The sequence below is a fragment of the Metopolophium dirhodum genome, chromosome 2, assembly GCF_019925205.1.
Source record: "Metopolophium dirhodum isolate CAU chromosome 2, ASM1992520v1, whole genome shotgun sequence".
Taxonomy (NCBI): Eukaryota; Metazoa; Arthropoda; class Insecta; order Hemiptera; family Aphididae; genus Metopolophium; species Metopolophium dirhodum.
The window spans coordinates 39533568-39544362 of NC_083561.1; the positions used below are offsets into that span (position 1 = coordinate 39533568).

At 30.4% G+C, this 10795-nt stretch overlaps 1 protein-coding gene across 6 annotated transcripts; it reads left to right on the forward strand.

The window, feature by feature from the left end:
- Positions 1–4708: 4708 nt before the first annotated feature.
- On the forward strand, positions 4709–8881 carry LOC132939206 (centrosome-associated zinc finger protein CP190). 6 transcript variants are annotated; one of them, XM_061006267.1, is made up of 3 exons: positions 4709–5056; positions 5435–5652; positions 6814–8881. In XM_061006267.1, the coding sequence occupies exon 3, from the start codon at positions 6831–6833 to the stop codon at positions 8631–8633; it is 1803 nt and encodes a 600-aa protein (XP_060862250.1). In that variant the 5' UTR covers positions 4709–5056; positions 5435–5652; positions 6814–6830; the 3' UTR covers positions 8634–8881. The 6 variants fall into 6 exon arrangements, with proteins under 6 accessions (XP_060862250.1, XP_060862251.1, XP_060862252.1 ...); XM_061006268.1 differs by having other exon boundaries at positions 5435–5648; XM_061006269.1 differs by having other exon boundaries at positions 5435–5532.
- Positions 8882–10795: the final 1914 nt, after the last annotated feature.

Below are 10795 nucleotides of genomic sequence, written 5' to 3' on the forward strand. Positions count from 1 at the left end.
TTTATTATAAGTTTATCTACTTTAATAAATAAAAAAAAAAATTATATCTATTGTCTATTAGAGTCAAATTAAATTTTTATGAGCGTTTGAGATCCAATTTCCTAGAACATTGGACATATTCGATATTTCTCATGTGGCGATTTTCTTATTTTGTGTTGATTCAAAAATGAATAACTGTAGATACATGAAAATTTCACTGAATATTTATTTTATCTATTCCTATATATGATAAAATTTTCAAAATATTTTGACTCCTCTTGAGCTATTTGTGGACGATTTTAAATTTAAATATTTTTAGTTTTATTTTCTATGAAATCAATTAAGTTTTATTTGTTGAGCCTGCAAAAAGCGTGAAAAATTAATAGAAGGCTTCTGATGTATTGTACAATAGCAGTTAAAAAATATTTAAAATACACAAGCACAATTTTTTTTATAAGCATTTAAAGTTCGAATTTTGACGAAATTTATCAAATTGAGAATTTACAAAATATTTTGTTGTTAAAAATGTATAAAATGTTCAACTAATATAGCTACGGGATGAAAATGTAAAACAAGATTTAACGTAAGTAGTTAATTCTGTAACCAAAAGTCTAAAAAATATACGTAAACACAATTTTTTTACAGTTATTTTTAAGTTAAAATTTGGACAAAATTACGTATTAAATAATCAAGAATAACGATTTTAGTTATTTTTTTTTGTAATTTTATATCATTAATGCAACTTTCCGTCTATACCTTATTAAAAATAAGTAATAACAATATAATTAATATAATATACAATATCCTTGACTGACAAACCGTCTCCTCTTAGAATCGTTGTTAGTATACAATGATATTAGGTGTACCAAGGAATTAAAATTCAACACCATCCATAACAGTGACCCACTTGTAACCTACTGTACGGTAGAGCAACATCCACTTACACACTTTTTTTTTGTTTTTGTTATTGCTTGGCGATGAAACTTTTACAAGTTCTTTATAACCGTGATCCAAAACAATTTAAGGCATTTAGTGCAGTTATTTCACACTTGAACTTAATATATAGGTATATGTATACATGTGCAGTTCTAATATATTCATAGTGCAAGGCATGACTTACCTACCTAAAGCCTATAGGTACCTATTTACTTACCATAATATTATGAGGTACTCATAAATGTAATATAATAAATAATAATATAGTGGTGTGTTTTACAACTAACAATTTAGTCATGTACCTAACTACTATCTGGATAGTTTATTAGCAAATAAATTATGAACACTATTAAATGTATACTAAATATTATATCTATTTTAAACAATTACAAAAAATGGGATAACAGTGATTCAGAATAACTTTTGTTTTAAATGATTTTAAAATAACTTCATTGCAAAATACATAAAAGAAATAAAATACTATAAATATAAAAACTAAAATACATATTAGGTAGTAAAAAGTGTTATGTTATTATATTATATTTAAATATTTTAAATGCCACTAAAACTGAAAATTAGCAATATATGCATTTATATGCTCAAAAATGTCAAATATGCAAAAAAAAGTTTGCCTATTTCTAATATAGACGTCAAGAATCAAATTTATATCTCACTACGGTGTAATTCTGGCTGCGCGAAAAAAATATGCTAAGTCATAAACATCCGAACTCTAGTAGTATATATATACTATATACACCTACGTGAAGGTGAGTTAATGCATAGGTACTATTATAATAAGGAATGTAGTTGTATTCATTTTTTTTCTCTTAAAATCTTATTGTTTTTTTTTCTAAGTATTTACCTATCAACATTTTAAATGATTTATATTTTTGATACATAAAGTTTCAATTAAAACAAATTTCCTTAGAACCGAAATAAAAATAAAACAGGTACATACGTTTTATTGTATATTATCATAGCATAAACAACGATTCAGAAAGATAAAATTAACACCTCTTCAAAAGTTTAAACGAAATTCAAAAAGATTCCATATAATATATGATATATTGCATTATAACTTTTAATATTCACGGGGTGCCACCATTGGGTGGGTGACTTCTCCCTCCCGTCAATCAAACCACATCAAATATACTTACTGTATAACTTGCAAACACAAATTGTAAATAAAAATTTTTGTTCAATAAAAAAAAAAAACGTCTAATATAGATAATATATTGGGGATAGTTTTAGTAAAATTGTTGACAGTTGTAATAATAATTTATATTATAACAATTTAAAGGAAAGTAAAATCGAAAAATACAATAATATTTCGGAAATTAGGAACTAAATTAAACAATACAGGTAAAAATATTTAAGAAGAAATTACAGACAATTTAAATTAAACCAAATAATTTAATTATGCCTAACCCTTCTTAAACAACACAGCTTGCACTATTTATTAAAAATCAAATAAATAGTATAAAAAAGGTGGATAAGTGGATGTCGCTCAGCTGTACAGTAGGTTACAAGTGGGCCACTGTAATGAATGGTGTTAAATTTGAATTCAATGATATAATATCATTGTATAAGAAAAACGATTCTGAGCGAAAACGGTCAGTCAGCCTATGATTTTACCAAGTATATTTGATGATATTATTGCGAATAAAGTAATTTATATATAACCTATTTACTCGGAGCCTTGTTTTAAATTTTCAATCTTTAGCCATAAAAGTTAAACATTTTATACATTTTTAACCACAAAATAATTAATAAATTATAAATTTGATAAATGTTGTCAAAATTTGAACTTTAAATGCTTATAAAAAAAAATTGTGCCTATGTATTTTTAATATTTTTCAACTGCTATTAGAACGATATATCAGGAGCCTTATATTCAATTTTCACGCTTTTTTACCCAACAAATAAAAATGTATTGATATTTATAGAAAAAAAAACTAAAAAAATTTAATACTGACAATGTCCGTAAACCGCTCAAAAAGAGTCAAAATATTTTCAACATTTTATCATGTATGATAGAAAATGCTAATATAAACATTCAGTGAAATTTTCAAGTATCTACAGTCATTCGTTTTTCAATTACAATAAAATAAGAAAATTGTTACATGAGAAATCGAGTAAATATCAAATTTTGTAAAAATATAAATTTCAGACGCTCATAAAAATTTAATTTAAGTTTCTTCTAGACATTTTTTTTTTGATAAAGGTAGACAAACTTATGAGTAATCTTATATTACATTTTCAAATCTTAGATTTAAAAAGAAAAATTTTTATGAATTCTCAACTCAAAATAATTTGCTATTTTTCGTGATTTTTCCGTATTTTGTCAAAATTTTTAACTTTAAATGCTTATAATTAAAAACTGTGACTAAGGATTTTTAATTTTTTTCATCTGCCTTTGGAACAATAACCTAGGAGCCTTCTATTAAATTTTCAAGCTTTTTTACTCAACAGATAAAATTTTATTGATATTTATAGAAAAAAAAACTAAAAAAATTGAAAACTGACAATGGCCGTAAACAGCTCAAAAAGAGTCAAAATATTTTCAAAATTTTATGGTGTATAGAAAATGCTAATATAAACATTCAGTCAAAATTTCATGTCCCTACGGTCATTTGTTTTAGAGTTACACCAAAAACCAAAATCGATTTTCTCAAAAACAGATTTTGCGTAAAAATTCCCGTTTTTCCTTAATTTTTCTTTTGTTTTTCACGTCGCTTGTGAAAACTACTGGGAAATGTTTACTTTTGACCCCCCAACGTACCAACTAGATTCACTTTCCTATCAGAAAAGTTACTATTGAAGAAAATCAAAGCACTTTTACTGTCCTAAAAGGTGATGACAGACACAAAAATAAAAAAATAAATAAAAAATAAAAAAAAATAAAAAACAAAACACACATCATTGTAAAATCAATACATTCATCGCTTCGCTCAGAATCTAAAATGGAAAGAAATATCTGTTTCGACTTTCAGGACAAAGAGACGTTAAACAGTTAATTAAGCAGTATGATAAGGCGGGTATAATAAATAACTGGGAGGATAATGATAAAGTACCATTATTAATTTTCTAAATTTTTGGAAAATCTAATAAATACAAAAAAAAAATTGGTCTTGGGAGGAATCTATAAAACTTGGGCCTAACCTATTTGGCGATAGTTAAATAGATAATTGATAACTATTAAACTATTATATATTTTATTTATTTTTATTACAATAATAATGAGTATATTAATGCAGTTTTCGCGTTCAATCCACCATTAACTCGCGTAGTTAAAACCTGTCCAGTGACCAAATGTTGAATCGGAACAAACTACCAAATGGAACATTTAAAAAAAAGTAGCGATAGCGAAAGCAAGCTAATATTTTTCCCGACCACTGATAATAAAAATATCCATCACAGAATGTCGAAAAAGAAAAAAGAAGGAACGACGTCTACCGCTATTTGTCAAAATAAAAATTACGTTACACCACCAAATGGTAATTATTAATACAATATGTCAATATTATATCCATATTGTATAAATCGTTCGTAGTAACCATAATATTATAAACATATTATTTTGGATTTTCGTATTTCGTATTGAGTGCCTATTTCATATTATTTTGCCATGTTTCGGTTACGCGGCCCGACGTCAGCGACAAACGACAAACGGCGCCGCTCGCCGCTCCGACTGAGCGCTGGACGTAGTTGACGAATGACGATGATAACGAACCCCGGCGGCGGCGGAACCGTGCGTAACGAGAAACGATCAGCCGTGTGGCAGCACTGCGGTCGCGAGCAAACGACCGCTTCGCGTCGTCGTCGTCACCGCCGCCGCCGTCATCGGCAGGTGGCGCGTCGTAAGCAGTGAGCCTGTCCGGAGTGTGTCCCAATGGCCGCCGCTATCGTTTGCCCACCGCAATAGCCCGCCGCCGCCGCCGCCGCCGCCGCCCAACGATCCGACAAGCCGTTCCCGGTTTTCCGACGCCGCCAAGGCGCCGATCGTCGATCAGTCATCACGCAAATCTGTCGGCCGCCGTATTTGTGGCCCACGAACGACGACCATTGACGGGCACACGAATATTGGACACGTCCCGTCGTCCAACGACGCACGCACCGGGACGCCCAGCACTATCTCGTGGTAAGCGCTCGATCGGTCGGTCTGCTGCTTGTTTGCTGCAGCCGTCGCATTCTGTTTGACTAATATAATAATAATAATACCTCGTCAACATCGTCGCCGTCGTTAGTTTTTACGCGCGCCGCTCTGTATGCACAGGAATACGACGGCGGCGGCGGCTTGCCGATGACGGCAGTGGCGTCGAAGCTCCACAATAATAACATTAACAATAATTTTACCCGTCGGCGTACTCTGGCGGCTGCCATGACGGCATCGGATGAGGAGACGACGAGCGGAGGCGATGGCGGTATCGTCGTACCGGTCGGACAGACCATCGTCTTGGCTCGTCGTCTCGACCACCGCTGATCTGCACGTACTCATTGCATACTCGTATCTTTACAGATCGCCACTGAGCTCTGGACAACTCCAGAACACCAGGCGTGAGAGGCTGCCTTCGGACAGATATTTTTCAACGACAAGCTGCGTAACGTCCTGCCATTGTAGGTGAGCCATAAGAACCTACGTAAGGCTGATCACTATCAACCTACCTATTGATCGATATGAAATTATTGTTGGCCTATATAGTTTCAATTATTTTAATAATCGCTTGAGATATGTAGGTACGTACACATTTCTGTGAATGTAGGTCTTGCGTTTTATATAATATACTTGCATCATAAAGGTGAAAAAACAAATAGGCCACTGGTAGGATGTTGAAATGTTTGATTCAATTCTCCCAGTTATCTTTGTAATTAATCTTTTTTAATATATTTTGAACAGTTTGAACAGTAAATTTGAATTAATAGATTCTTATCTACTTACCTAATTGCATTAATTTCAATTTCAATTTACATCCACCTATGAGTACCTATATGACACAAGATTTTGTGTTTGATTATAGTCTTGATTTCATAATATCCAAAATATAAACATTGAATTTTTGTATCGGTCAGGTCTATATAATATCTATTATCTATATGAACTACTATTTAGTTTGAGTAGGTAAATGATTAGAATGACCAATGCCATGAACAATATTTTTGATTTGTAACCAATATGTAAATAAAACATTGGTACCTATTTTGTATAAATGGTTTTGTTCTTGTATGATAGTAAAATACTAAAATGTAGTCTTATTTTTCATCAAATCAATTAAATAAATATTTTGATTTGAAATCTATTTTAACAATTTTTTTGTACCTACCTAATATCTACAAATACAAATTGTATATTATTAAATAGTGTAATCAAATTAAGGGGATTCGATACCGTGATTTTCTGTTTTTGTCTAACACATGCGCAACATAGTATTTTAGAAGTGTTTTTTGCCAAACATTCCAATTGATCTATTGAAGCGATAAGAATTCTGAAAACAGATTTGAATTTGTCGTCAAGTCTACTTGAAATCGACTTTTCCACATGTTTGATAATATCCCCCAAATTCCTAAAAATATCATATTAAAAAAGAGTATTTAAAAAGTGTCGTATTTTAATTTTTGGAATAGTTAAATTCAAAAAATCAAAAATGTGGGAAAGTTGATTTCAAATAAAGAATTTTTATCACTTCATTACATCAATTTGTATGTTTGGCAAAGAACCAGTCTAAAATCCTATGTCGCGTGTGTGTCAGACAAAAACAGAAAATCACAGTATCGAATCCCTTTAATGAAAATATAGGTCAAGTTATATAAATCTAAAACATTGTTACCTAGTCTTTAAAAGTATTATTAAAATGTTTCTACTTACAAAATTGATTCTAATAAATAATATTTAATTTTTAGATTGTTCGTAAGTAACTATGTCGGTTCCTAGTCAATTGAAAATTGACAACTGGGGCAATTTCTTCATGCAGCGCCTTAACAACTTGGCCAAAAAAGATGAATACTGCGACTATACTATTCGTTCAGTGACAAATGAATCTTTTAAAGTCCATAGAGTTGTTTTGAATACGTGTTCAGACTATTTTGTTTCCCACCCAAGTACTGACAAAACAATGACAATGCCTGTACATCTAGACTTTGATGCAGTTAAGAGTGTTATCATGTTTATGTATACCGGACAACTTCATTACACCGAAGACAGTCGTATGAGTTTAATTGAAGTAGCTGACATGTTACAGGTTACTGTGTTACTTAAGCTTCTGGAGTCACAGAATGGAGCAAACAAAGTAACTCCTAAGTATCACTCCCCACAAGCTTCAACATCAAGAACTCATTCAGCAATTGCTCTAAATCAATATAGGCCTGCAAAGAAACCAACCACTCAAATGAATATGACCATTAGATCACCACCAGAACATACACCAGCATCTACTTTTATTAATACAATGAAAGTGAAAGATATTTTGAGTGAAAATAAACCAATGCGGTTTGAATGTGATGCCGATGATGTACCTGAGTTTATAGAACAAACTTTTGAATTACCCAAGTATGATAGTGCCCCTTTAATTAAACAAGAAAATTGTGATAGCGCAAAGGCAATGCTCAAGAGAGCTTCCAATGGAGAATTGATTAATAAGAGCATGGACAAGGGTCATAGAACCCAAGTCATTAAATGTGAGGCTCAAACTATATCATCACCAGGAGGCAAAAAATTAAAAATTGTCAGTGATACAGACCCAGAGAACACCAATAGCAAAGTAGTGCAAGAAATCTTAAAGAAATACCCACATTTATTGCAAAGTAAAGGTAACATTAAATTGAAAATTATGTCTAGTACTAATCAAAGCCAGTTTGAAAGCATAATTATCAACACTCCTAATTCAGTCGAGAAAATCTTACCTGCTGGGAGTGGTGTTAAAAAACCAATTACCACTCACAAAGTCAAGCCGGATATCATGAACATAATTGGACCTTGGTCCTGTAATCTTTGTGGAACTGACACCAATCCATTGAAATTAGATTCTTATTTAATATACAGGAGACATTTGGTAGAAAAACATAATGAGAAAGAAGACACTAGAGTTTGCGAACACTGTGGACACTTTTCTGTACGCAAGAGCTTACAAATACATCACATGTACACAAAACACAAAATTCAGCCGCCTGCTGATTTCAAATTTCCTCAATGTGACGATTGTGGATTTGTTGCTACAACCGAAGTTCATCTAAAACGACATAAGAGTTTGGAGAAATGTGGCATTAAACCACAATCCAAAACAGAATATGGAAGTTATACTTGCTCTGAGTGCGATAGGACGTTCCGTTCAAGTTTGATGCTCAAAGGACATTTGAGAAACTTCCATAAAGTTGATGACATTATTCCTTCAACTTCATCAACCAAAGAGCTATTGATTTCTGTTATTGATAATATACCACCTGGGGCCAAAGTTTTAGCTGAAAATAATATTATAAATGAAACGGATGATCTAGGAAAAGGCGAAGAAATCATTTACAATGAAGAAACTACAGAAGTAGAAACTGTGACGCTGGAAGATGCTGAACAGGTACTTGAAGAAAATGATGATGATTGTAAATCCAACGTACCAGTTGACATCACGGAGGAGTGGGATGATTTTGATGATGTAGATACAAACAAAAATGAAGAATCTGACAAAGAAGACAACAGAGATGCTAAACCTTGTAGAATAGAATTGGAGTGAGCCGAAAACAAAATTGTACTACTCAAATGTTCAGAATATTGTTATATTGTAATAAAATATAGTATTTGTTGTCATCCAATCATATTTTAAATATGTATTCATACATCTTAACCAAACCACTGGACTGGATGTTAAATTGGTACTAAAGATTTAAAAAAATGGCAATTATTTATTTATATAGGTATTGTAAATAACTATTATTTACCATTTAGAACTTGATATTAAATTATAAATATTAATTTATTTGATACCTTTGTAGTGGATGATACCAACAGTTTTTTAGTCAGTGATTATAATGTTAGGCATTTTTAATAATGTAAAACAATTATTTCAATACCATAATACACAATATACATATTATTGTATTGTGTATTTGTGTAATACATTTTAATAATGCAATTGATATAGCTTTTATGAAATAGTATGGCACAGTATTAAATTTATTTTCAATACATTTTAAATTAAAACGTATCAAAATATGTGATATTTTTGTACTTATAATAGGTGTTGCTTGCCTATATTAATATATTAATTTAGTTTATTATACAATAAATATAGTTGTAAATTATAAAGTTAAAAAAAAGTAAATATTTTAATGCCCATACAAATTGTAACTTACCTATGACAATTATTAAAAAAACAAAATGATATAAAAATAATTATTTATTTTTCTGAATAATGTACATAATGTTAAATAAACCATGACGCATTATATTTATCTTAAATTTAATAAATATATTCAATTAGTTGTTTTGGTTAACAGAGTTTATAAAGTGTGACTTGTCAATTTCTTGATCATCATCTAGTTAAGTCTATATTTCAAAATTGTTTTTTATCTAGTCAAATTATTATTAAATACCTAACTAACAACTAGATTTTAAATAACAATTTAATATTTCTAAAGTACTTGTTTGGTCATGAACCGTTAAATATGTATTTTTTTTAAAACAAACATTGTTAATTTTCCATTAATAAAAAACATCAGTCAAATCATAAAAGTTTATATTGGTTAATCATTACTATAAAGTATAATGGTGTGGTGCACAGCATATGATTCAGTAAAATGCTTAAGAATTTATAGTATGACGCTAGATAGGTTCAGGCAATGTATTGTTTTTAAATTTTTAATACCTATCATATATGCATTTGATGAAAACCTTGTCTATGATGCATGACGTATAATGTATATTATAAATTAATAATTTAACATTTACTGTCATATTTTACACCTATTACTCATGAGTCATGACAATTAACTAGGGGTTGCCAACCAGTTGATCTTTAGAGGAATATTGGTCGATCGTATTGAAAATTAATTATACGAATATCAGTTGATCAAGTGCATAATCTTAACACATTTTTACGCTTTAGGTATATATATACTCAAGTATTTATAAGCGAAGAAAAACACAATTTTCTGATGGAGGAGTAATAAAAGAAGAATATTATTATTGAATTATTTATTATTGTGCTGCTTGTAATAATGTAAATAGTATACCTAAGTAAATTGTGGTTGATCACTATATACTTACAGTTTTTTTATGTAGGTAGTTAACTTGTTAGATTAGGTTGACCGTTGACGTCCCCTAATATAGATGTTATAACGTATACTAATCAAACAAATCAAACACAGTTATGATGTAAGCCCTTTATTTATAACTACTGTTTTGTTCTGTAGTGTTTGAAAGAAAAAATAAATAAATAGCTAGTTAAGAGTTTTTCCAGTGAGATCAGTGACATCATTCGGGTGGTAATTTGCCCCCCTCCCTTGTCATCAGCGGACCGGGTATGGGCTAGTTTTGGGCCTTCATATAGTAATATGCAAGGCTGGGCAAGTCAATGATTTTTTTTAACTCAGTTAAGTTAAGTTAATATGCACCAATAACAAAAAATTAAAAGTCAAAGTTAATTTAACTCTAGATTAACTCAGTTAAGTTAAAAGTTAATACATACTTTTTGTTACCTTTTATTAAGTTAAAAAAAAGTTAATTTGTTTATACAGCGCTAGCGTAATTAATTTTTTTCCAACCCAAAACTAAATTATAGGATATAGACATATAGTGTTAATACTTCATACAGTATTTCCATACAAGTTAGATTCGAATGATATAAATTTTTAACTTTAAACAATTTACGATACATATTTTTTGACATGAAAACGA

Excerpts from the sequence above, each read along its gene's own strand:
- LOC132939206 (XM_061006267.1), top strand. The coding sequence starts at position 6,831 with ATGTCGGTTCCTAGTCAATTGAAAATTGACAACTGGGGCAATTTCTTC.